General features: G+C 50.3%; 1 protein-coding gene across 1 annotated transcript in view; it reads right to left on the bottom strand.

Moving 5' to 3' along the window:
• The window catches only part of DHCR24 (24-dehydrocholesterol reductase), a 27,603-nt gene extending 23,031 nt beyond the window's left edge, over positions 1-4,572 (bottom strand). The window contains exons 1-2 of the mRNA XM_032428185.1: positions 4,263-4,572; positions 633-788 (exon numbers count right to left, since the gene is read on the bottom strand). Coding sequence (XP_032284076.1) covers positions 633-788; positions 4,263-4,493 — 387 coding nt within the window. The 5' untranslated portion in view covers positions 4,494-4,572. The remainder of the gene's footprint in view (positions 1-632; positions 789-4,262) is intronic.
• Positions 4,573-27,524: the final 22,952 nt, after the last annotated feature.

Below are 27,524 nucleotides of genomic sequence, written 5' to 3'. Positions count from 1 at the left end.
GGGAGGGAGGGAGGGAGGGAGGAAGGAAGGAAGGAAGGAAGGAAGAAAGAAGGAAGGGAGGGAAGGAAGGGAGGGAGGGAGGGAGGGAGGGAGGGAGGAAGGAAGGAAGGAAGGAAGGAAAGAAGGAAGGAAGGAAGGAAGGACTGACATAATCCCTCTGTGTTGTCTTTGATTTAAACTTATTTCCTTTTTCCTTGTGCCAGGTTTCAAGAAAAATTACTGGGTAGGCCAAAGAGTATGCACACATGTAAGGCTATTACCAAATGGGTCCCCAGGAAGCCTGGAAGAAGGCCCACCTTTCCTCCCACCTCCATAGCCCTCTTTTTACCAGCACACTTCCTTACTGGGAAGGGATAAATAGGTTCCATTTTTGTCTCTCATCTTTGCCCATGATTTCCCCATACTTTTTTCCTGGGGAACTGCTGACAATCAACAAGTCTCCCTGAGTTCAGTGTGCCCACCTGGGGGATGGGGCTCTGACTGACCTCTTCCAAAGCTATGAGGTTTTGAAGGAGGGCAAAGCCTTCTGTGAGGACTGGGATCCTCTGGCTACAACTGTCTCCCCGTGAGTCACTCACACCAGGGATAGTATCCCACCTGCTCCCAGAACCTGGGAACTCAGCCCCTCTCACCTGTTTCTTGGTGTCCACCTCCAGAATGTCCATCAGGTTGATCATGATGTTTTTGTGTGTCTTCTTGTACTTTCCAACCCGCAGCGAGACAGTGAGCCAGCCAGGGCGTCCCGTGCACATGAAAGTCTTGCTGCCCTGCTCCTTCCATTCCCGCACCTGCAACCGTGGGACAGAGGCTCAGCTAGCCCCGCCGGGGGGTCTCCAGAGCAGCTCGCAGCCCTGCTTTCAGGAGAGGGAGCTTGGAGGGATGCCTTCACGTGTCAACAAACATTTACTGAGCCCCTGCATCCTGCCGGGCCTGGAAGGCCCACAGCCCTTTCCCTCTGAAACCTCCTTGGCTAGCGAGGCGAACAGAAAGGCTGAGGTGTTGCCACACCACTAAGCAGGAGAAAGAGTGAAAACCCAGGATCCAAGTGCTTCTGTAAACAGCCCTAACTGGGAAGCTCAGCAAAGGCTTTGGAGCGGTAATGATACAGCTCTACGAGTGATAACCATCTACTGGGTGCCCCCACTGTGCCAGGCACCCAGGCCCCTACTGTACACTGGCTCATTTACTTCTCCCAACAACCCCAGGAGGGGGGGTGGCCAGCCCCCTCTCGTAGGGCAGAAAGCCAAGAAGCAAAATAACTTGGTCACTCAACAATGAAGGGCAGAGCCCGGATTCACAACCGGAACTGTCCAACTTCAGGCCTGGAAAGATAGACGGGCTTGTGTTAATAGTCAAGAATAGAATAACAGTTAACACTTACTGGGCCTGTGTGCCAAGCCCCGTTCTAAGCATGCGTTTGTGTTAACTCATATGTCGTCACTTGGAGGGGGAGAGAAGGGGCAGAGGAGGACCACCAAGCCAATGGAAGGAAGAGCTTTTGCAAAACCTCCACTGTAAGTGACCAGGGCACACAACACAGACAGCAAATGGCCCAGGAGATGCCAAACCCATCAGGAACACAAAGTGTTCCCTTCCATGGACATCGTTACTGTGACCTCTGACCATCTGTCTCCTCTTCATATGCTTCTAACAGTCCCATCTTCCTTTGGTCCAGGTGATGCTGAGTCTTCTCCTGCCCCCGAAGGTGGAAACACGACTAAGGTCTGATTCCATCCTTCTGGCCACAGTGACCAGTTCAGGGATGGGCCTAGGGTCCAAGTCAAGATAATACGGCCAGTTCTAAGAGAGAGACTCTCCTTTTACTGGGATTGCTGAGCTGGTTGGATGAAACTGCTGGAGTTTCCACAGGGAGATGGGCCTCCCTGAGAATGAATCAACCCAGAGGAAAGCCGAGCCAACAGAGGGTGGATGGATGGAAAGACAACACCGGGACAGGGGCTCCTGGATCCAGTCATACCTGAGCCAGTTTTATTCCTGGACTTTTCAGGACCTGCGTCAATACAATCACTCTCTGCTCAGGCCAGTCTGAACTGAGTTCCTATCACATGCAACCAAGAGTCGTGGAGGAGGCTGCATTGAAACTGATGGGGCAAACAGCTCAACAAGGAGGAGAACTTTCCTAACCATCAAGAGGCCAGGGTGCCCTGTGAATAGAGGTGTACGAGCAGAGGAGGGTTACTGAGGAAGAGATTCCTGTGAAAGGACCAGAGGAGGGATTCCATGATCATTGGGCCTCCGCTTGACTCTACGATCCCAGGGCTTCATACGCACTCAGTGGTGTGGGAAATGGATTGTGGGTGCTGCATTCCAGCGGTTGGGTGGGCCGCACGAAGTGAGTGTGGAAGCCTTAAAGCCTGAACCACCGGTTGGACTGGATCCTGATGGGAACTGAGCAAGAATTTGGGCTGGGAGGCAAGGTTGTACAAAGTCCCTCTTGTGATGTGAGTATGTGCAAGCCAGAGAGAGGTGGGGAGGGCTGAGAAGAAGGTCAACCAGTCAGGGGGCTATTATCACAAGCCAGGTGTGAGGCAACAGAACCAAACCTACTGGGTGGAATGGGAAGGGATGGGAAAGGAGAAAGGGTCAGAATTGAGGTTCTAAAACCAGGCTGACCTGGGTTCCAGCCCCATTTACTAGCTAGATCACCTTGAACACATGACTACCACTTCAGCCTCAATTTTCCCAACTGTAAAACAGGTACAAGACCTATCAAGGTTGCTGTGAGATCAGAAATGATGGACATCAAGGGGCATGGACTATGGCACACGGCAGGTCCAGCGCAGTGGGCTGGTTTGGCCGAGCCCCTTGTCTTCCTGTCCAGTGAGAACCTTTGGCTTCGTTTAGGTAAACAAGGGCTTCATACGCACTCAGCGGTGTGGGAAATGGATTGTGGGTGCTGCATTCAGCTGTTGGGTGGGCTGCATGAAGTGAGTATGGAAGCCTTAAAGACTGAACCATCCGTTGGACTAGATCCTGATGGGAACCGAGCAAGAATTGGTCTGGGAGGCAAGGATGTACAAAGTCCCTGGGCTGCTCTGCGCCAGGCCCCAGGGGCCAGAGGTCAGTTGGACGATGGTCCCTGCCTTCCAGGAGCTCATGCTCAGCTTGGAGGGGGATGGGGGAACCACAAACAAGCAAATGGGAGAATCAGAACCGTGGATAGAGTTAGGAAAAGAGGGCGCAGTTGGGGAAGGAGGGTAGGCAGGGCTCTGGAGCTGTGACTGTGACCAGTTGAACCCAGGACAGCCCATGCAAAGCAGTTCCAGACGTTGCATTCTGCCACCAGCCGGAGGTCTTACCCCTCCTAGGGGTGGCCCTCAGCATCCATCTTCCCACTCTTGCTTGCTGTGCCCATCACCGCGCCCACAGAACATGGACGCTGCTACACCTGCGCTGAGCTTGGTGGCAGGAAACAGAAGCTCTTTGCAACCAGACACTCCTAAGAGGAACGTAAGGAGGGGCAGAGGGAGCCAAGAATGCCCAGGCCCCAAGCCCAGGCCAACCCTGGGCGCGGAGAAGGGGGCTCCACTGTGAGCAGCAGCAGGGGCCCGGGCTCTGTGGGCGCAGACACTGGGGAGGATGTGGAGTTACTGGGGATGCCTCCTCAACGAGTGCGCGCCAGTGCGCGCCAGGCCCAGGGCCGCGAGGCTCTTGACCCTGGCTCGGGGCTACCTTCTCACTTTGGTCCTTCTAAATAAGCCAAAAGCTCCTTGCTGCTACAGAGTAAACTCTAAACTCAAGACCCCGCCCCAACCTAGTTCCGAAGGGACTTTCCACCCCTCTCCCCCTCTGGGCCTTGGCTCACACCCAACCCTCCACCAGACACACCTTCCTCCTATCATTTCCCCTACTTCCCAGGGTCTAGTGCCAGCCCCACCTCCCAGAAGCCCTTCCGTCTCCGAGATCGCTCGCGCCTGGAGGCAGCCACCTGTGCACCGCTCGCCCTCCCCTATCTCGTGATCCTTTCTATCCCTCTGGGGAAGCCGCACGTGCTCCGCAGAGTAGACACTCCATAAACACCGAGCAACGTTTTGTCCCCTGGATGCCTCTGCTCCCTCCGTTCCCTCCCCGGGAAGCCCCCACCATCGCATTTTGAGTTCCAACCCCCCCATCCACCGCCGCCTCCTCGGCGAAGTCCGGGCTCTCGGTGCACCGCACGCCACCTCGCGCCCAGCGCGGAGCTCCCCGCGCACACGGCCGAGTCCCGCCGACCCGCTCCCGCCCCGGCCGGCGCCGCTCACCTGCTTCTGGATGTCCCGCACGCGCTGCCCGTGCAGCCGAGGCGCGCTGCTGAGCTTGAACACCACCCAGGCACGCACGTAGTAGTAGATGTCGAAGATAAGCGAGAGCGGCAGGAGGAAGAGGCACACGAACACCCAGCGCTGGTGGATGAGCACGAACTCCAGCCCTTTCACGCGGACCCAGAGCAAGAAGAGCAGCGCGCACACGGCCAGCGACACGGCGGGCTCCATGGTGGGGCCGGCGGCGCGCCGCGCGGGGGGAGGGGGGGTGCCGGCTCGCGCCGCCTGTCACCGCCACCCGCTCCGCGCCCGCCTGCGCCCGCGCCGCCCGCCGGCCGCTCCCGGGGAGTCGGGGGGTCGCCTCGCCGCCTCGCGATTGGCTCGGGTCGCAAAGGTTCGGTGGGCCGAGACCCGGCTGGCGACCAATGGCGAGCCGCGCCGGGGATCGGACCAGGAAGCCGAGGCTTTTATTGGCTGCGGGAGTCAGGCCGCTCCACCCTCTCCTCGCAGACGCGCTGGGAGGGGTGGTTGGGGAACACGCGCTGGTGGGGTCAACTGCGCCCTGCGGCGAGGGAGGCTGCGGCGGCGCGGGCGGCCGCAGTGGAGGGGCCCGGTGCTGCCGCAGTTCCTCCTCAGGTGGCGCCTCCTCGAGGGTCGCGTTATGCGGTCACGCGTTGGATTGCCTCCGAAGGGGTGCGCTGGGAGCGCCCCAGGGCCCTGGGTCTGTCACCTTGCAGTTTGGCCGAGGACTCCTGACCTGGCCAGGGAGAGTGCAAACTTGGCCTTGACCGCGGCAGTCAGGTCGCTTCGTACCCGCAAGGCCACGAGATGCACCTTTTCATTTCTCAAGGCGCTCTCTGTAGATTCATTTGAGTTCTACAGCAGTTCTGGACGGTGGGCACCCTTACCCCTTTTCCACTCGGCTGAGGCAGATAGGGAGGACTGGAGGGGAAAGAATGAAGGAAGGACCCCCAACCGCTGTGAACGCTCTAGCGGCCACTGTGCCGGGCCGGGGGTGGGGGGGGAGGGGGACGGGCGGGGGTAGGGGTAGGGTGCTCCGGGGCAGCCTGTACCGCGGACTAGTGACTGTTACCAGCAAAAGGTTAAATCCAGTGTCATTTGCCTTTCACCTCGATTCTTACAGAGACCGTTACCTCTTCTGAAATTTTAGGAAGTGTAGGAGGTTTTTATTTTAGGAGCTAAACCTGACTAATCTGGTCCTACGCTGGCCTTGCTTACAAATCCACTTTCTTTCATCTTTGCAGGAACATGCACTCTTAGGAGGTTCCCTGGGCCCCATGATTCCTCATTTTTTCAGTGCTTTTGCTCCAGCTGGCACTTCTGGAATGCCCTTACCCATCCCCTTAATAGAACTAAACTTAGACATCCTCAGAGGCTGCTCAGGGCCACTTCTAGAACTACATTTATGGCACTTCCTTCCCCTTTCAGGTGCTCATAAAATAAAGTGCATCCGTCATGATTCTTACATGTTATTTTGTAATTGTCTCTTTATGTGTCTCTCATCCTGGCAGACTGAGCTTTAGGGCATACGATGTGTCCTTGTTCCTTTTTGTGTTTCTAGTTTCTAGCACAAAGCTTGATGCTAGTAGACACCCTAGGGTTTGTTGACCAATGAATGAATGAACAATGTAGGCAGAGGCTCAAATATTCAATAATGATCAAAGTCCAGATGGTGAAAGGCTGTTTGCATTGGGCTTTAAAAATGAATAGTCTTAGACCTATGTTGTCTTATACAACAGCTACTAGCTACTGGTATGTGGCAATCTAAATTGAGATGTACTTTAAGTGTACAACACACTGGATTTCAAAGGCAGTACAGAGAAGAGAAGGCAAAATATTTCATTAATAATTTTTATATTGATTATATGTTGAAATGATGATGTTTTGATGTACTGGGTTAAATAAAATTAAAGTTGATTTTACTTGCTGTGTTTACTTTTTAAAGGTAGCTACTAAAAAATTTATAATTATGGATCTGTCTGAAGTTATATCTCTAGCAGCTCCAATCAAGAGGGGGCAATTGAAATGTAAAGAGGAGAGCCACTATGGAAAATGCCTTTCCCCTGGGTTCTGTCTGAATTCAAATGTTGGAACTGTTAGAGAGGGTTTTGCTTTAAAAGCTTAACCATTCTGGGGGCCCTGGGTGGCTCAGTCAGTAAGTGTCTGCTTTCTGCTCAGGTCATGATCTCAGGGTCCTGGGATAGAGCCCCCCATCCAGCTCTCTGCTCAGCGGGAAGCCTGCTTTCCCTCTCCTTCTGCCCCCCCACTCATTCCGGCTCTCTCTCTCTCTCACTCACTCTCTTGGTTTCAGCTCAGGTCTTGATCTCATGAGTCATGATCTCATGGGTTATGAGATGGGGCTCCTGCTCAGTGAGGAGTCTGCTTGAGATTCTCCCCTTCTGCCCCTCCCCCCCCACCCCCAGGCACATGCTCACTCATGCTCACTCTCTTTCTCAAATAAATGAATAAACCTTAAAAAAAAAAAAAAAAGCTTAACCATTCTGAGTATTGTTGGGGTATGAGGTAATCTGGAAAGTTAAGTTCCACCTAAAAATCAACTTTGGACTAAAGTGTTTAGTGCCTTGTAGGAGAAACCACGAAATTACTGGCAATCAGAATAGTTTCACCCTTGGGAAAAGGAGGAGGACACCTCAATAAGTAAATAAGACTGAGCTTTAGGGGACAACTCTCAAAAGAAAAATCAGTGAAAAAGTACTCAGAACAGTCGTTAACCCAGCTTGCATGTTCTCATTCTCTCTTCCTGCCTACCCGCCTGCATCTTTGATTCTTCTTTTGTGTCTCCATAAACCTCAACATTTTGGGCTACTATTGTCGAGGCAAGAAAAATAATAACCTCAAGTTGGGCCAATTAATTAATTTTATCTTTTAAATTAACATATAGTAAAGGTGCTTATCATTTGCGTACAGTTTATGAATTTTAGAACAAGTAAGGCTTCTTGTAACCACCAACACAATGAGGATCTAGAATAGTTTCATTACCCCAAAAAACTCCCTCCTTTGAAGTTACATCCTTCCCCCACCTTTAGCCACTGGAGACCACTACTCTGTTCTCAGTAGTACAGTTTTGTCTTTTCCAGAGGTCAAGGTCATATGAATGGAATCATGCAGTTTGTTATCTTGGGCCCATTAATAGTTTTTAATGGATTTCTTATAGTGGTAAAATACACATAACAATGATCATTTTAACTGTTTTTAAGTGTACAGTTCGGTGGTATTAAATACATTCACATGGGATGCCTGGGTGGCTCAGTCGGTTAAGTGTCTGCCTTCAGCTCAGGTCATGATCTCAGGGTCTGCTCGGTGGGGAGTCTGCTTCTCCCTCCCCCTCTGTCCATTCCACCCCCAACCCCCCCCCCCCACTCTTGTGCATCTTTTCATGTGCTTATTGGCCATTCAAATGGAGAAATGTCTGCTGAAATCCTTTGTCCATTTTTGAATCAGCAGCTTTTTTTATTGTTGAGTTTTAGGGGTTCTCTGTGCATTCTGTATATTAACCCAGATCAGATATATGATTTGCAGATATTTCCCCCCATTCTGTGGCTGGTAGGCCCATTAATTTTTGCCCAAGTCAAGGAAGCTCCCTTTGATGGGGAGTCTCCTCATGAATGCACATTATTGTTAATAAAGGTACATTATTTACATGAAATCTCAGTTAGTTTGAATGCTTAGGAATGGGATGTTCTGGTTAACAAGTTCTAGGTTAACTGGAAAGTAAGCAAAATCCCCCTTACAGTTTGAAAATGTAGCAGTCTTTCTAAAATGTGAGTCCCCATTTCTTTTGTAACGAATATAACGTAATGAACACAGATGATTTTTTTTTATTAAGGAGCACAATGAACACCAGAATCCTAGCAAAGAGCATTTTCTTATATTTGTACATTACATCTACTGGATCATTTGGTCCTTAAAAGAGGTCTGAGGGGTAGCAAGGCAAAGGACTATTGATCCACGTTGTTTTTAATAAATGGGGATATACAGACTTGGGGGGTCTAAGTGACTTGCCTAATCAGTGTCTTATTCTGCTGAATAGATAAGCCAAAATATAGCTCCCATCTTCTGGATCTTTCCATCATTGGAATATGTTCCCTCAATTATTGGGTGAAACACCATTTCCTGTGGTTCGGTTCCACTGATATAAAGTGGAAGTTTTAGACTAGGGTTTCTTGAAGTGCAGTCTTGCAGACCATCCACATCAGAATGCTCGCTAACATTCAGGTTCCTGGACTCACACATCACACTGAATCTGCATCTTCAGAGGTGAGGCCCAGGAATTGGCTTTTAAAGGTCTCCAAGTTATGCTTATGCTTGCTAACATTTAGGAGATTGGAAGGAATGTTTATTGACTCTGAAACTTCTCTAAGAATATTCTTTGTTTTTTTTAAGCCCTAGTAAGAGGTTCTTTTCCCTTGCAAAGTGCAACTTTCACCTAAAAGTTTATCCATAAAACTGTAAGCTAACTTCCAGACAGTCAAGATTTTATTGTCTTATTACCTTGACTTTCTTAAGAACAGTAAGCAGTTTTTCAAGTTCCCAAGACAAGACCTTAACTTGATTGTAGGGGAGTTGGCTTTCTTATGCTAGTGGATGGAGTAATTCATTCATTCATTCACTCAGTCTCTCACTTGTGATGCTTTGGGCTGCATGTAGCTCAAAGAGCTGCAACAAGAAGGGTGCTTATATTCTCATGTAGCAAGACGTCTGAATGTAGGTTGATGCAGAGTTGGTTAATTCACTGGCTCAATGATATCTCAAAAGACCCAGTCTTTCCTATCTTCTCAGACAGTCTGAGAATGGCCCTGTCATTCTCAAGTTAGCTTCTATGATGATGGCCAGAGTGTCCATGGTTCCAGCAGATATAGCAACATCCAGTAGAGGAAGGGGAATCAATTCTAGGTGGAGATTAACAGTGTCTATAGCCATTCATTCAGTGATTATTGATGTGTAGGAACTGTGAAAAGTACTGGGGATATAGCAGTGACCTAGACACAGTCCACACTCTGACAGACCATTGTGGGAGATCTAGACCAATCAAGAAGCAATTATAAATCACTGTAAGTACGACAATAAGGAGTTACGGGGTTCTAGGGAGGCACGTGAAGAGTCATATACACAGTTCAGGAGGGCTTCTAGGAGAAATTGATGACTAAGCAGACACACGGTGGGATGAGTAGGAGTTAGCCTGGTGAGTTATTTGGGTCCAAAGGAATGAGAGCTGTTCAGGAGAGGAATGCTGTCCAGAGAAAACTAAAGTTCACATATTTATGGCCATACTTCTAGAAGTATCTTTAGGCCCATGTACACATACTTATATGATTTTACAAAACAAGATCAACTCAACATGAGCTTTATAATTTGCTTTTTAAAAACTTAACCACATGCTATAGACATTTTTAATGGCTTCTTCGTATTCCAATGCGTATGTGTGTGCATACATAGATAGGCGTATGTGTGTGCGCGGGCGTGCATGGGTATTGCTTAATTTATCCAATCAGTATGCTATTGAAGGACATTTAAGTTGTTTCCAAAGTTGTGTTATGATGTGCAAAGTTCCAGTAAATTTTCATTATCACACATGTTTTCGAACTCATGAAATCTTCTTAACTTTCTTTTTATATTTTAAAACTGATGGCCAAATTGCTCCCCAAAAATGCTATCCACAGAGTATAAGAATAGCAATTTCCCCATGCCCTTCCTAACATTATGATATGTCACAATACTTTTTTTAAGTTTATTTATTTGTAATCTCTGCACCCAAGGTGGGGCTTGAACTCACCACCCCGAGATAAAGAGTCTCACGCTCTACCGACTGAGCCAGCCGGGCGCCCCCGTCCTGGTTATTCTGACTGTAGTAACCGCACGCCACGAAGCTGGTTGCACCATTTGGCCTGTCTCACGTCTCTCATAGCACATGTGCAAGCCGTTTGCTTCAGACCAGCCCACTACAAAGGACATTCAGCCACCGGTCTCCTTCTCCAGCTTGCCGTCATGACCAGTTCTCAGTGCTTTCTAGAGAGGAAGGACTGAAGCCAATGTCTCGGACTGACCAGTCTTGGCGCAGAAATGAGGGCATTGCCATTTCGATCCTAGGCACTGGCAGCCCAGAGCACTTCCACACTTTACCCTCACTCCCAAGGGCAGCTCTCCGAATCTCTGCATGCCCAGTGCCCGGCACAAGGCCAATGTCCCCAAGTCATCTGATTCCCAGCTTGATCCCTGAATGAGAATAATTTCAACTTCTTCGAACAACGTCAGAACATCCCTTAAACAAAAACTATCAGCAGATAAGCACTGCCTACAAAGAATAACACCTATATCTCCTCTTTATTCAGTGGCCAGGCTTTAGCAGCTCACTGTTGGCAACACCAGTGAACCAGAAAGAGTAAAGGTTAGCAGTGCCCATTTCATTCTGACACTCCTATTTGAATCCTGACTCCCATATATTAACCCTGGGCAAAGTTACTTCACCACTCTGGATAAGTTCCAGCATGTAGTGAGTTTCCAGTGAGAATTATCTGTCATTACCATTTCCCAACAGAAAGGGCAACTCTCTTTGATCTTTTACTGAGTCTGTGCCCTTATCCCTTGTAAGAGATAAATGGTTTCAAAGTCACAGGCTGTTGACTTAAATTGATGTGTAAAGTGAAACCACTGATTTAATAAACTTGGTAACCTGATGTTCTTTGGATGATGGGCAGAGGAACAAGCTAAATACATGAAGGGACAGCTGTGTGGTGGGAGCAAATTGCAGAGGTATTGGGATTGCTACACATGAACAGAAAAAGCAGCCTGGGCAGTTTAATGAGGGACAAACAGTCCTCTCTAAGCAGCCTCCCTGAGGGCATGGTTGTGGGTCTGACAGCTCTTTATGGTAATAGATGTGCTTAATGATCACTGGAAACGTCAATAAAAGGTCAAATATGTTCCGACCAAGCTGTTCAGCCAGGCAAAGAGGTGTGTAATGACTTTTAAAAGGCACCTGAACTTCACTTTGGAAGGGATCTCTTTGAGAAACCACTTTGCCTAAACTCTTACTCGCCCAGGGGCAGCATGTCTTCAATTTTAGAAGTACATGGACCAAAAAGATTGTTTAAAAAATTGAGGACCATCCCATGGTTGCCAGCTTGGTATTCTGCCCTGTGAAGAAACCAATGAACTGGGTGCCTGGGTGGCTCAGTCGGTTAAACGTTTGCCTTCAGCTCAGGTCATGATCCCAGGGTCCTGGGATTGAGCCCCACATCGGGCTCCCTGCTCAGCAGGGAGCCTGCTTCCCCCCTCTCCCTCTTCCCCCCATGCATGCTTGCTCTCTCTCTCTCTCCCTCAAAATAAATACATAAATAAAATCTTTAAAAAAAAATTAAAAAAAAACAAACCAACGAACGACCATCTCTTGTCCTCCTTACACGAAAAAAAGAAAATTTCAATACCTGAGAAAGTCAGAAGGTCATAGTCTCAGAATAAGGAACAGTCCTTCGAACTGAACACATTTAGCATTGTGAAACACTTGATGCATTTCATAATTTTTCTGACCTCTGGAAGCGTTTTCATGAACTAACCAAATAGGCCTGGGATTTAGAAACGGCTTTCTTAAGGGTGTATAGTTCTCAAATCGTACACCTGGGCCAGCGCCAGTGGTATCACCTGGGGACTGGTTACAGATGGAAAGTCTCGGGCCCCACCCCAGGCCTCATGAAGCAAAAGTTCTGGAAGCGGGCCCATGGATCTGTGTTTTAGTAAGCTGTCTGAGTGATTCTTACACACCCACGTGGAAGAGTTGCTGTCATAAACGTCCCTTCTAAATGGATTACACATGTTTTATCTGGAAACCCTTCAGTAACTCAATCCCACTGCCTCAAAAGGAGCCTCTCTCAATGTGAGTCACGTCAGGTGGTTAGAAACTCTGAGAATAGCCTCCTTGGTCCCAGTTCTGCCCTTCTGAGCCACACAGAATGAGTCTTCCCTGTCTCCTCCCATTTGACAACCCTGTACATTTGAAGGTGACCAACACTGCTGCCATCCTCCAGGTAAAAACGGCCATGACTCTTTACTGGTCCTCACATGACGTCATCTCTAGTCCTTTCGTCAGCCCGGATGCCCTCATCTGAAGGCCCTTTTACTATTATTATTAACAACCAGCACTTCCTGAATACCTGTTATAATGTGTCATGCGCTGCCTAGGGATATTCCATGCACTCCCATGCTTAATTATCTCAGCAGCCCTGCAAAGTTGGTCTGCTGTCTCCACCCTAGAGAAAGAACAGAAGCTTGGGAGGTCAAGTAACATGCCCGATAGCACTCGGCTCGTAAGCAGTTGAACCAGGATTCCACATTCCACTCTACCAGGCTGCCCTTACATTTCCATCAAAAGCTTGTTCATTTAGGGGAGGCTGAGCCAGGAAGAGATGGCTATGAGCGCTGAGTATGCAACATGCGGGGAACATGTTTTACTGAGTCTGTGCCCTTATCCCTTGTAAGAGATAAATGGTTTCAAAGTCACAGGCTGTTGACTTAAATTGATGTGTAAAGTGAAACCACTGATTTAATAAACTTGGTAACCTGATGTTCTTTGGATGATGGGCATCCAAAACAAATCGGGGTTGAGTTCCGTTTTCTGCAGATACTAATTATATGACCTTGGGTGTGTTTCCTATTTGCTCAAAGCCTTAATTTCCCCATCGGTACAATGAGGGTAATGATAGTTTCCACCTTCATAAGGCTGCTGTGAGTAGTAAATGAATTAGTGCTTATAAAGCACTTAGCCAAGTGCTCAGTATATAGTAAGGTCTCAGTAAATATCTCTGTTATTATTGAAGAGATGTACTCAGCAATTATATAATTATGATATAGATGGGTCATATTGAGACACATGTACCTTATAGTAATATAAATCACTGTGGTCTTTCCAGCTCCATGGAACACCCACTTATTTCCGGCCCTGGTCTATTTCAGCAACTTCCTAACTGGTCCTCTGCCTCCAGTTTCTCACTTTTGCACCAACCTACAGATGCTGACAGGTTCGGCTTCCTACAGCCCAGCTCTGAGAGCATGTGTCATCTCCCTGCTGAAACAGCATCTGCAAATTAAGTTCAAGTTTCTCTTCCAGGCTTTCAGGGGTCTGTATATGATATGGCCCTAAATTCCTACTCCCTCCTTGTCCTACTGTTGCCCTACATGGACTCTGGTTCCAGCGGAGCCAAGTTCTGTGCCTTTCTTCACACACAAAGCTCCTCTGCAGTTTTCCCGTCCACAATGGCCACCGTCTCCACCTTACCCTCCCCTGCCCCGTGGCTTTCTGTCCGTGTCTTCTCACCGATCCAGTACGGCTGCTCTCCCGAAACTTTTTCTACAACACCCAGAGAGATGCGGGCAGCTTCTTCCTTTGAACTCTCGGGCCTTTATTTCCTGAATTAGAAGAGTGTTAGGAAAGGAGCTTAGATCCTGCCACCAGATAGACCTGTGTTTCGATTCTCAATCTTCCTCTAATTAGTGTATCCTCTCCCTGCGGTTAAAGTTCCTTATCTGACAATCAAAGATAATAAAGTCCCGCTCACGTGGTGTATCTGAAGATGAAAGGAGACTGGGAGATGTGAGGCCCCTGCTCAGAGCCTGGTCCAACCACGTTCCCTTGTCCCTGACACGCATAACATGACTTCTATCCCCTATTGGTTGATAGTAAGGACTTCGTCTTCTCCAGGTGGTATTGCTCGAGGGGCTTCGAATAATTCTTCAAATACAGATGCTCAATAAACACATGGTAAGTGGAACGAACTGCTTCTTACTAGCTAAGGGGTTTCAGTTCACTTAACCTCTGGAGCGTCCGTATCCTTGTCTTTAAAATTAGTGATATTAAGAATAAATCATTATATTCCTTCCAGCTATGCCATTCTTTCATTCAAAAGCTGCCCCCACTTCCTCATCCCTATTCCCACTGCAGCCTCACGCTGGCTCCCGTGACCCTCTCCGGAAGGCTCGCATTTAGACCATCCATGATTTAGAATTGCCTGATCCTGAGGGCTCTTTTCCGTCCTCCTCCTTGAGACCCTACCCTCCCATCCTCCCAGACCTGGGACCCGGCACCCTCCTTCCACCAGTCTCAGTGCTCAGCCTCATGCCTGGCTCTGCTCACACTTTGCCCTCCACAGTCTCGGTGTGGCGCAGGTCGCTCTTTGCTTCATTGAGCTCTCACTGTTCAGCAGCCCCAGTCCCAGTGTGACCTCACTCATGGACTCCATGCAGAGACTCCCAAGCCTTTCTAGACAGCAGAAGAATGGCAAGGCAGAAATGCAGTTTTCAAGCAAAATGCGTTGGTGCTGATCTCCTTGGTTCTGTGCAGGGTCTCTGGACTCAGGCTTGGCCATAATCACACTGTTCCGGGAAAAGAGGGTGTCACAGGCACAGGAGAGAATCTGAAAGGAGCATGGGCCAATTTATATAGGAATCCAGCACTCCTGGGGAGGAGAGAGCCTGAGACCGCCAACCCCCCAAGCACTTGTCCCTGAGGTCTGCCGGTCCAGACACCCAGCAGGTGGACACTGTGATCTTGTCCCTGGTCCTAGAGCTGGTGGAAGGGCATCAAAAACCTCAAAGGACAGCACACCACAGGGGTCTGGTGGCTGAGCATCCACTGATGGAGGCCAAGGGCTCACTTCTGGGCAGCGCCTAGCTGTGCGGTTCTGTTTGGGGGTAACAGAGGAGGGGGTGGCCTTTATGCACTGGCTCAGGACTGGTGTTGAACAGCGACACCTTCTGACGGTGGTGAGTCATTGCAACAGTGAAGTGAGGACTTGAATCCTCGGAACCTTTGGAATTCTTGGCCAGTTGGGAAGGAGGCAGGTGTCTTAAGAAAGAGATTGGACTTTCTGTTGAGAAGGGCAGTGAGGGCTTGAGCAGTTAATTTGAAGCACAAAGATGTGACCATATTTTTACACTGAGCAGTGAAGTGGGACAAATCAGGCACACATACACGAACATAGCCTGTTCTCATCCTACACAGGCAAAGCTACTGGACATCTCTACTTGGAGTCCTATAAGAACCACAAATTCCTGCATGCCCCAGTTCCCACTGAAAGCTAGTTCATCCTCCTACAGGTCCCATTGTGGATTATGGCAAATCAGTTCCCCCAGCTGGAAGCATTGGAGGCATTCTTTAAAATATAAATCACTACACAAATATCTTTTCGTTATATAAGTAATGTCTATCACAAAATGATTCCATTTTACAGATATGGGGACTGAGGCCAGAAGAGTCATCATGACGTCAAGGTCACATGACCAATACAAAGCAGTCCTCCCTTCCTACTGCATTATCTAGAGATAGTTCTAGAGAAGAGAACACATGCTTGACATTTCCAGATTTTTTTTTTTAAGTCTTTTCAGATTCCAGTCTCCTTGGAGTGGGGTTTGTTTGTTCACATCCTCTAAATTCTTGAAGGCCTAGATTCAGTATTACTCCTAGGAAGCCTGCCCTGGTGTCCTGACCCATACTGATTCTATAACACATTCTACAAGATAATCTTGAGCCCTGCGGGTGTTGGGAGCATTTGCATACCTCACCTCATTTCATCCTTACTGTGGTCCTGTGAGTTTCATGGAATGCCCCTCCGCCCCCCGCTTTTTCAAATGAGGAAATTGAAGTTAAGAGAAGCTAAGGGCAGAACCAGGATTTAAATTGGATCTGACTATAACCCTCACGTCTTTCTCTTGCATTGCTATGCTCACCTGCCAAGTACCCACAAGGAGGGGCACTTAGCACGGCTCTTCTCAATCTTGACTGGGCACTGGGAATCTTGCTGAGATGCACAGTCTGATCCTGGAGCTTGGGAGTGGGGTCGGAGATGACTCATTTCCAGCAAGTTCCCAAGTGATTCTGATGCTTCTGGTCTGAGAAGCACAGCTTGAGAAGCAGTAGTTCAGCACCCCATCCCCCCTTTCATTCTGTGGCAAAACAAACGGAGGCTTAGAGAAGTGACGTGACTTGCTTCAACCCACAGAGCAAGTCAGTGGAAGGGGCAGCATAAGGACTGGGGAGCCGGCTTCTAGCCCGGAGCTTTCCCTACCTGACGTGTCAGTTAGTAAGCTGCTCCCTCTCATCTCCAGCCCTACGTTTCCGCGCTCTTTGATGCTGGGGCTGGGACCAAGCAAAGCACATTGTTCTGTTGTGCCCACTGGCCCCGGCTTAGGGTCTAGGCACATGCTCCCAGGGAAGTGAGGAATGGGGAAAAAAGACGAGAGAGAGAGAGAAGGAGGAACTCCTCGACCATCACTGGGGTGGGTCAGGGAGAAGGGACTTGCTCCTCCGGGGTGCTCCCTGAGGACGTCTGTGTGCTTTGCTCTTCGGTGAGTCTCACCCCAGCAACAATTCTGCTGTGCTAGGATCCAGTGCAGCTGGATCCAGTTGGTGGTTTTGCCTATCCTTGAAGAACATCCCCACCGTGCCTCAGCCTCCGGGGGCACCCCTTCCCCAGGGGTTGGGTCCCAGGCCCGCAGGGCCTTTCTCCAAGTGTTTACATTTAGTAATTCCAGCCTCCTCCCTTCGCCTATGCCCAGCCCTAGGAGTGAGGCGGCTTCCTGCCCTTGCTCCCTCCATGATATCTCAGTGTTTTCTTCTTGGCCTTTCAGTTCCTGAGTCAGCAACTTTAGCTTATTTTATTTTAAAATTTTATTTTTGGCGATGGGGTAGGGGGACGCTTGGGTGGCTCAGTTGGCTAAGCGGCCTACTCTTGATTTTGGCTCAGGTCATGATCTCAGGGTCGTTGGATGAAGCCCCGCCTCAGGCTTCAAGCTCAGCGGAGAGTCTGCTTGAGAATCCACCCCCCTCCCACCCTGTTCCTCTCCAGCTTGTGTGCTCTCTCTCTCTCTAAAATAAATAAATACATCTTTTTTTTTTTTTTAAGATTTTATTCATTATTTGACAGACACAGCGAGAGAGAGAACACAAGCAGGGGGAGTGGGAGAGGGAGAAGCAGGCTTCCCGCCGAGCAGGGAGCCCGATGTGGGGCTCGATCCCAGCACCCTGGGATCATGACCTGAGCCGAAGGCAGACGCTTAACGACTGAGCCACCCAGGCGCCCCAAATAAATACATCTTTAAAAAAGTTTTTATTTTTAAGTGATCTTTATACCCAACGTGGGGCTTGAACTCACAACCCTGAGATCAAGTCATGTGCTCCACCAACGGAGCCAGCCAGGCACCCCCTGAGTCAGCAACTTTAAACCAGCTTCCATTTCTTTATACTAAATTCTCTGTTAAAATAACTGGACCTTGACTAATATACTCCATGATATATTACTTTAAAAATAAACCAAACATCCCCACTAGCCTCTGAATTCCTGGAAGTAATGTGGTGAGTCTAGCATCTATGGGAGTGAGCCCCAGGTGCACAGCAGCAAGTACCCATGCTGGTGTCTGCATGCACGTGTGCACGCGCGTGCACACACACACATGCACATGCACACACGCACGAGCACGCACACACATGCACAAGCACACACGCACGAGCACGCACACACATGCACATGCACACACACGTGTGCACACACACCCGCACATGCACACACGCACGAGCACGCACATGCACACAGAAGGGATGAAGCTTTTCTCTAATGCTGGACCCATAGAAAGGCCTTTTTATTAAACATACACTGATTGAACTGAAAAGACATTCTTGGCTTCCTACAGGTGGTGAGGATGGAAGAGAAGCCAGGTTGCAGAATCCACAGGACTTCTAATTCCAGTTCTTCATTTAGTGGGCAGGCTTCTTCTCCATCGCCAACTCGGGAAGACAGAGATAAGAATGCCCACATCTGGGCTGTTGTTCAAGTGAGAAGTTGGGGAGGGAAAGGGCTGATGCCATGGGTGGTTGGAGCTCACTTGGAGAGCCGCCAGGTACACCATGTTAATAGGGGCTTAAGTCAATGTTCTAATCAGGCTCTGGGGGAGAAGAACAAGAAGCACATGGGAACTAGGAAGGTTAAATTGTGCATGAACACCAGAGAGATGGGAGGCGATTTTCCGGTAGGGATGAAGCCTACAGGCTTCTCAGGGAAGGTTCTGGGTTTACGAGGAGCCTGGTGACCGGAGAACCACAGGAGGACCCTCCACGTGCCAGAGGCACTGGGGCTGCAGAGACGGACGTTTGGGGCAGGGCAGTCATCTTGGAAGCACACGGTCCATTCCATCAATTCATGCCCCTCATGTCATGGGGTGCTGGGCCCTGGGCCAGGGGCTGGGGCTACGAGGGCAAATGAAAGCAGGCTCTGACCTCAGGAATTCAGGATTTCATAAGGGGCATGGGAGACCACGGAATCGCAGGCACATAAAGCTTGGAGGGCGCCCTGCTGTTGCAATAGTCTTGTGGCCTCCCATTTCTCCTCTGCAGCCCATCCGGCTCACTCACCGGCACTGCACGCCCACCCACGGCTCAGCTCCGCCCCGAGAGAGATCTTAGCGCCTGAGAACTCGGTTCAGGAGACAGACATGTCTGGGTTCGAATCCTTGTTCCCAGCCGCAAGTTAGCGCTGTGGCCTTAGGCAAGTCTGGGCCAGATTTCATCTGTGAAATGGGGTCGTACCTCGCCTCACAGGGGTGGGGTGAGGGGTGCCTGGCACATATTAACTGCTCAATAAATAGTTATTAGTTACCTTTTATTAAAGGCCTACTATGTGATGAGTGATTTAAGTCCTTTATCTCATTTAATATTTGGATAATCATGTAATATTCAGATAATCCTCTAAAGTGAAAATCATGCATCTACTTGAGAAGAGTATAGATCTCCCATTTCTTCTGTTTCTGTGAAGGAGGGGGACCTCCATCTCAGTCCCCAGGGGCGCGACTTAGCTGGGAGGTTTTAGAGAAGGAAATGAATGAAGGGGTCTTCTTTTCTTGGGGTGGGGGGAACCCGTCCTTGACATATACAGTCATCTGACTCTAATACCCATTCCATCCCATCACCGGACGCTGCCTCTCTCTGCTCCTTGACGCTTCTCATGTTGCACAGCTGCTCAAAAGCCTTCAATGGCCCCACTGCCTACAGACTAAAGCAGCGCCTCCTAATCCTGGCATTCAAGGCCCTCTGAATGGGCTCCAACCCCGCCTTTCCGGCCTTTATTCTAATCTACTCCACCACATGCCTATTGAGCTCAGGGCCAGCTGGTGGCATGGCCCCTTCTCTGGTTCTTCCCTGCATGGTGCATCCTCAAGCCAAAATTCTCTCAGAGCACTCGCTGCTGAACCCCTCCCCAGCTTTCGAGTCCTGGAGGGAGGCAAGTGCCATACACCGGAGCTGCAGGCCAGATCCTCACCTTCCCAGCCTCCCGGGCAGCTGGGGCTTTGCAGTCAGAGGCATCTGCCTCCCCAGCCCAGCCCCGGCAGCTAGGGGCCAAGGAAGCAGGGGCTGTGGGGACTCTGTGGTGGCGAGAGGGATGGCAGTGGCCACAGAAGCTCCATTTGGTTTCCAGAGGCAGCGCCGGGTCCCGGTTATGGTGTCGACCAGGCAGGCCAGAATCACTGCTCTGTGGCCTCAGCAGGAGCTCCGAGGGGCCTTGTTCAAGGCCATATACCCACCGAGGCTGGTTCTCCAGGCCTCCCAGAGATGCACTGAGATATTCAAGATCCTTGAATGCATCGCTTTTCTGTTTAAATGTCTGGAGTTGGGTTATGTTGCTTGCAAACGAATCTCAAATCAGTGTGTTAGCACTGCACCAGGGCTATAGCTTGGAGAAGGCTCCGCCCCCAAAGACACGCAGTGTAGTGGTGATGGGGGGCAAGACGTAAACACAGTCATCTTGTGTTTATGGCTTCGACTCATTTTTTTTTGCAAGTCAGCTCTGTGCTAAGCACCTGCAGCACCAGTGGTGCAGGGGTTGAAGCCAAAAACAAGGCAGAGAAAGGACAATAAATGCACTCTGTCCTCCCACCCAGCTGCACTAAGGGAAACCTCGCCTGTTCCTCGAAGTAAGCTCAGTTACGGACAGAGCCCTCTTTGACCGCTACCCCGCCCCACCTCATTTAAACCCTGTTGCTCTTTCTATGTCTGTAAGCAAGTTATGACAGAGCCTGCGGGGGCGGCTCGGGACACACTGAATGAGAGCACTGATGTGCCAGGCGCTAGGCTAGACTCTGGGCGGACAGAAAGGACGGTACATGCTCGGTACCTGGCCGCTGTGAGCCGGCCACATTCTAGGCATTCTCTTACTTCTTCTCCCAGCAATTCTATGAATAGGCACTATTAAGCTACTTTTAGAGATGAAGTGTGAGCCCAGCTCGGAGTTATGGAGCTGTTTAAAGGCAGAGGCAGGAAATCATTGCCCCCTGCACCTGCTCAGCCCCACCTGCCTCACTTCCTGGCCAGAGGGGCTTAGTGACAACTCCCGCCCCCAAACCTGGACGGGTTGTCACAAACCGGGGAGCCCTGGTGTCAGCGCCAGCCGACGAGGAGAAACTCCTGCTCCTGTCTATTGGCCGGGCTAGACCAAACCGCCAGGGTTCCTGACGTTCCCTGGCAGCCAGCCAGGGGCCACGCAGCACAACATGGCAGTGCAGGGGGTGCGTGCCCAGAGAGAGCAAGAGAGGGGAATAACCCAGCCAATGAATCACTTGTCCCATGCCCTGCGTACTCCAGGACCATCTAAAATACAGTGAGTCTGTGTTAGTCTGCTCGGTCTGCCATAACAAAACACCAGAGTCTGAGGGCCGAAACAACAGAGACTGACCTTCTCACAGTTCTGGAGGCTGCGAGTCTGAGATCGAGGGGCCAGCATGGTTCGTCTCTGGTGGAAGCTCTCTTGCCAGCTTGTAGACAACAGCCTTCTGGCTGTGTCCTCACATGGCAGAGAGAGAGGCAGTGCTCAGGTGTCTCTTCTTACAAGGGCACTAATCCCATCCTGGGGCCCCACCATCATGATCCCATCTAAACCTAACTACCTCCCAGGGGAATGACCTCCCAATTCCATCACCTTGGGGGTTAGGGCTTCAATATGTGAACTCAGGGGACACACTTCGGTCCATAGCAGAGTCCACCTGACTTCCCTAGCCCCTTGTATTCACTCCCTCCTCCTCTGCCTTATTTCTCCTCCCATTCCCTCTTGCTTCCTGGGAACTGTACCCTTTTCACAAAGCTTTTGCCTCAGGTTCTCTTGGTAGGAAACCTGGCTAAGATAGCCGTCGATCCCCGTAGGGTGACAGGTGGAAGACAAACTGTACAGGGTACAAAAGTAACATAAGCAAGGCAGGGATTTCCCTGGTGGGGAGGTAGGTGAAGCAGGTAAGCCTCACAAAGAAAGGAAGAGTAGGACTGGATTTTGAAGGAAGAATTCACTCATTCAGTAATGACTATTAAACACCTTCCTGCCAGGACTGTTCTCAGTGCTGGGAATACAGCAGTGAACAAAAGGGACAAAACCCTTCCCTTCATGGAACCTACATTCATGTGGATGGAGCCAAATGACAGACGGACGGACGGATGGACGGACGGATGGATGGTAGATGGACAGGTGGATGGATGGATGGACAGGTGATATGACAGATGGAGAGAAATAAAGCTGGGAAGAATAAGGAGGGCTGGGAAGGAAGTTTTAATATTTGGAAGGAGGTGAGGGAGAGGTGACCGGAAGTTCACCACGTAGAGGGCGAGAAGGTGAGTGAGGGGTTTCCACATTCCCGGCAGAGGTCACAGCAGGTGCAAACACATAAATGAGCACACCGTGCTCGGGGCAGGCAGGGCACTCAGCAGGCTGGAGGGCGTCAAGAAGGGGCCCCGCGAGGAAGCTGCTCTTCAGGGCCTCAAACACCAAAGCAAAGAGTTGGAACTTTTGCAGTATTTTTCCCTATCTTTCCCTTCCTCTCTCTTCCTTCTCTCTCCCCCCCCTTTCCTGTCCCCTCCCCCTCGTTCCTCCCCTCCTTTCTCCCTCTCTCATCTAACACACATTTCCTGAATGCCTGCCACGTGTGGGCGACTGAGCCAGGTACAGGGATACAGAGTCCAGTACGACCTTGCTCGTCAACCTGTACTGCGAGACGATGAGCCAGTGTGAAAAGTACCATGACAATGGCAGCATGCACTCTGGGAGCATGGGAGAGGCTCCCAGGAAAGGGTTATCCCCAGAGCAGCGTTTGAAAGACAAGTGGGAGTTAGACCATGTGGTCAGGGCCCTCCTGAGTGGGGGCAGGAAGCAGGGTGCTGGGTGCAGCTGCAGGAGGGGCTCTGGGCGAGGACAGGCAGGGGTGTCGGGGTGCAGCTGGGGCGGGAGCAGCTGTGCTGTAGCCCAGGTGTAGGCTGTGATCATTGCCCCATTTTACAGATGAGGAAACAGAGGCCCGAGCAATGAAGTAACAGTTACATGGTGACTGGCAGAGTTGAGGTTCAAGCCGGGGTGCCTGACCCTGGGCTCTGCTCTTAGCAGGCATCCCGTGTGACCGCCCAGGGAAGCCTGGTAGGAGGCTTGCTCATCGTCCAGGCAGGAGTGCGGAAGCCAAACCCAGGAACGGGGCCAGAAGGGCAGCCCTGGGGACTGGGATGTGTCTCCCTGCTCTGTCTTCAGAATATTTTGTCTTGGTGTTCCTGTCTTAAGAAGCTCCGTTCATGCAGCCTCTACCCGGGATGCTCCTCTCATCCTCAGTCTCCAGATCTGCTTCGTCCCCCCCAGTGTGGCTAGGCTCCCTCCACCTTCTAGAAGCTTCTCTCATTACCACCATCCAAGCTGAGGGTGAAAGGCAAAGGGCCAGGGAAAGGACGTGGCATCAGAGGGCTGGCAGAGTATCTAATCTCTCCAGCCCTAGGTCCTCATCAGAGAGTCAGGAAAGAAAAACATCATATACATTCATGGGGCCGCCGTGAAGACAAAATGAGGTAATTTAGCTGGCTGTGCTTCCGAATGAGGAAAGCTCCGTGCTTTCTTGCACTTAACGCCTGCATCACACATTCTCCTTCACACTCTCGCCTTCTGGAGGGTTTGCGGCGTACTGGAAATAGCACGGATTCTGAGTTTAGACAGAGGTGGCCTTGACCTCAGGGCTGCTTTTACCGCCTCTGGGATCTGGGGCGAATCACTACTCGGTGCCCCAGTTTCCTCATCTGTAAACCCCTGCGTGGGAGAATTGTGTGATTCGCTGTGATGAGGGTAAGTGGTGAGGCTCGCTAACCACTCAGACCGCCCTGGGGAGCTGGGGGAGGGCGGGAAAGGGGGCACAAAGCATGATCTGAAGGACCTGTGCCTTCTTGGCGGCACAAAGCAGGCTCTTACCTGTATGCCCAAGAGGGGCTCTCCTACATTCTGCTTCTCCAGCCGATGCTCTCCTGCCTCAGCCCCTGTCTTCCCGTGTGTCAGAGCCCCAGACTGTCAGCTGGAGCCGATCACCTGTGGGGTGGCCCCCCTGCAAGAGTCACCAAGGCTCCAGTTGACTCTGTGCATGGCCCATTGGGTGCTCGGGAACACCCTGGGGTCCTCGGAGCTGCCCCTCAGGGGGGGCTGATACTGCTTGCAACCCCCTGCTGCAGCCTCCTCAGCTCTTCGGCCAGGCTGCTTGAGAAGAACTCTAGGTGACTCAGAGGGCCCCAGAAGGCCTCTTTTTTGGAACCGAGGTGAAGGAAATAGCACAGCACGTTAGCAGTTGTCCACAGAGAAAGCTCTCCATGAACACCCCCTCAGAACCCACCCTTTCCGACCCTCCGAGTAGTTTTCTGTGGCTGCATAACAAGTGACCACCCGTGCAACAGCTCAGTGCCACACAGACGTGTTATGTCACAGCTGTCGTAGGCTACAAGCCCAGCAGGGCTCACCCAGCTTCTCTGCTTCCAGTCCCAAGAGGCCAGAGTCAAGGTGTAGGCAGGCTGGTCTCTTGTCTGGAGTCTCTGGGGGAAGAAATCACTTCCAGGCTGGTCTTTGGCAGAATTCGGTTCCTTGAAGACTGTAGCCCCGAGGAAGGCCCTGTCGCCTTGCTGACTCTCGGCCATGGCCATTCTCTCAACTCCTCAAGGCACCCACATTCCTTCCCATGCGGCACCCCCATCTTCAGCAATGATGAGTCAACCTCCCCTACTGTGTGGAGGCTTTGCTCTGCTCTTCTGCTTACCAGCTGGAGAAAACTCAGTGGTCACATTAGGCCCACCTTAGGAATCTTCCGTTCGAAGGTCAACTGTGCCATATAATATGTGACATAACATAATCATGGGAGCCAGATCTCATCATACTCATAGGTCCCAGGGATTCAACTATGGGGGCATTTTTAGAATTCATACCTTCTAAGCAGAACTGATATTTCAGTGGTTTGCATCAGTGCGGCTGTGCTGGTTGTTCAAATTTTGAAATAAGTCCGTGCCAGCGAGTAAAAAGCTGCTCCCCCAAGATGCCTTCCCTTGCGGGTACCTGGGTCCCTCCCCCTGGAGTCCCCAGCATCTGGACTTCCTTATGACTCAGCAAGTAAAGGGTTAGCCCTGAGCGGCCCAGGGGAGTCCCAAGCCCTGCACAGCACTTCCATTCTGTAGGTTAGTGCCTCAAGGCTGTTAAATATCTTGAATAACACCTTGACCTCCAAGTGTAGGAGTTAGGAAACCAGTTCTAGAACATTGAAATTTTGCACCCTAGTGGTGGTCATATCGCTATGGTATTTGATATTGATTGTCCCGGTATCTTTTTCAAAACTGCCATTTTAATATCATGTTACACTGGTTAAATCTTCTTGTCCAGTTTAATCCTTGCAGCTACTCAGTGTGATCATTTTTCTTCCCCCTGCTGGAGAGCTTGGAAAATGGAGATTCACAGACAGTCCATAACTTACCCAAAGACACAGCTGGGAAGGAGCAAAATTGGCCAGTTTCTAGCACCCATCATCTCTATGTGCGTGTCCCTCGGGCCCTTCAAACTCAACCTGCCTAAAACCCAACACAAACTCCCTCTTAAACCCAATCCTTCCCCAGTGACCCCGTCTCAGGAAGTGGCACCATTGTCTATTGGGTTGGAAAAGCCTGAAATCTAGAAGTTATCACTGTGAACTCCCTCTGCTGTCCCTCCCCACAGCCATCACCAAGCCCCGCTGATTTCGCTTCCTCTGTATATCTGCAGGCAACAGACTTTTTTCCCACCATCTCCCTAGCACCAGCTGCCACCATCTGTCACCCGGTCCTACAACAGCCTCCTCACAGGTCTCCCTCAAGCCACTTGTGCCCATTCTGACTCATTAGGTGGCACCAGCTGTTCTTAAAATAAAGCATGTGATGCCAACCCTCTGCCTTCAGACCGTCACTCATTTCCCGTTGCTCCTAGACAGACCTGGCTCAGGAGACCCCAAGTGATCCCACATTCTGGCCACACAGATCTCTTTCAGTGCCTCTAATGGATCAGATCCCTGCCCACCTCAGGACCTGTGTACGGACTTGTGCCAGTCTGCTCAGGCTGCCTAACAAAATGCACAGACGGGCTTCACAAACAGAAATGTATCCTCTCACGGTTCCGGAGGCTGGAAGGCTAATCTCAAGGTGGCAGCAGGGTTAGTCTCTGGTGAAGCCTCTCTCCTTGGCTTGTAGGTGGCCACCTTCTCTCTCTGCCCTCACATGGCCTTTCCTCTGTTCTCCCAGGCAGAGAGACAGATCTCTAGTGTCTGCTCCTCTTCTTGTAACCCAGTCCTGCCGGATTAGGGCCCCAACACCAGGACTTCATTTAGCCCTAATTAAGTCTTTAAAGGCCCCATGGCCACACTGGGGGCGAAGGTTCCAACATATGAATTTGGGAGACACAAGCTGATCCATACCAGCGCTGTTCTCTCCATTCTTACTCATTCTTCAGAACCCAGCTCAGAAGTTACTTCCCCAGGGAAGTGTTTCCTGCAAGCCCCCCAACTAGACATGATCCCCCTATTATTTTGCTTTGATGGCTCGGTGTACATGTTCTTCAGCACATTTATCTTGGTTTGAGATCATGTACTTATGTGATTCTTTGGTTAAGCTCTGTCTCTGCCTGCAGAGTCTCAGCTCCCTGAGGGTGGGGACCAGCTCTGTTTTGCTCTCCCTGGGTCCCCAGTCCGAGGACAGTCCCTGGAACAAAGCAAGCACAGCTTGGGCTGCCTGGGCTATTTAATCTATACTATTGTGTGCTCTCCTCAACCTGGAAAATGGGCCATCTTCAAAACCCCAAAAGACATAATATAAACCATGCACTTATCCACAAGGAGGGAGTCGTAAGCTATCGAGAGCATGGTGGATTGTGGTTTTGCTAGGAATTGCATCCCGGTGTGGGTGTACTGGTGAGCTCCCGATGACTAGCACTTGAGTGTGTCTTTTATTAGTGAGATGGGAAGTGATTAAATCACTTTACTATGATTAAATCAACTCAGACCGATTTTATGCCAAATCTTTTCAGGCTTTAGCCCTTGGGATGGAAAATCACACAAGCTCTCCCTGTGAGGCCACAAGGCGGCAGCACAAAGTAGCAAGGGGCAGCACGTACCAGGCGTCCCCTCCCTCCTCCCCGGAGAGGAGCAGGTGGGGACCCTGGTCTGGCTCCACAGGGACCTTAAAGCGGAAGTCTGGGCTCTGCCACCACTGGCTTTATCCCGGACTCCAGGAGACAGACACTCAGCTGCTTCGTAACCCCGTGTGTCCAGCCCTAAAACTGAAGTCATTTAAATAAGCATTAAGACAAGTGTTCACTCCTTCTTCCCTCACCACTTGTTATTACTTCTTCTTTGAGCGGATATCCAGAGCCTCCTAGGCCTGGCTGGGCCTCGGGGGGCCCGGCGAATAGGCTGCTCTCTCTGCACAGTGGGAGAAGCGCTCACTCACATGGCTCAGGGGCAAAGGGCAAGAGGCCCAGAGTAGCAGAGAAGGAGCGCAGGGGCATACCAGGGGACTTGGCAGAGGGCAGGAGGGCTGTTTTGTTTCTTAAATTCCACATATGAGTGAGATCGTATGATAATTGTCTTTCTCTGATTGACTTATTTCGCTTAGCATAACACCCTCTAGTTCCATCCACGTCATTGCAAATGGCAAGATTTTATTCTTTTTGATGGCTGAGTAATATTCCACTGTATATACATATACATATACATATACATATACATATATATATATATACCACATCTTCTTTATCCATTCATCTGTCGATGGACATCTGAGCTCTTTCCAGATTTTGGATATTGTGGACATTGCCACTATAAACATTGGGGTGCAGGTGCCCCGTCGAATCACAGTTTGTATCCTTTGGATAAATACCTAGTAATGCAATTTCTGGGTCA

This window comes from Phoca vitulina, unplaced genomic scaffold, assembly GCF_004348235.1.
Source record: "Phoca vitulina isolate PV1807 unplaced genomic scaffold, GSC_HSeal_1.0 scaffold2, whole genome shotgun sequence".
Lineage (NCBI taxonomy): Eukaryota > Metazoa > Chordata > Mammalia > Carnivora > Phocidae > Phoca > Phoca vitulina.
This window is presented reverse-complemented; position numbering and strand designations above follow the sequence as displayed.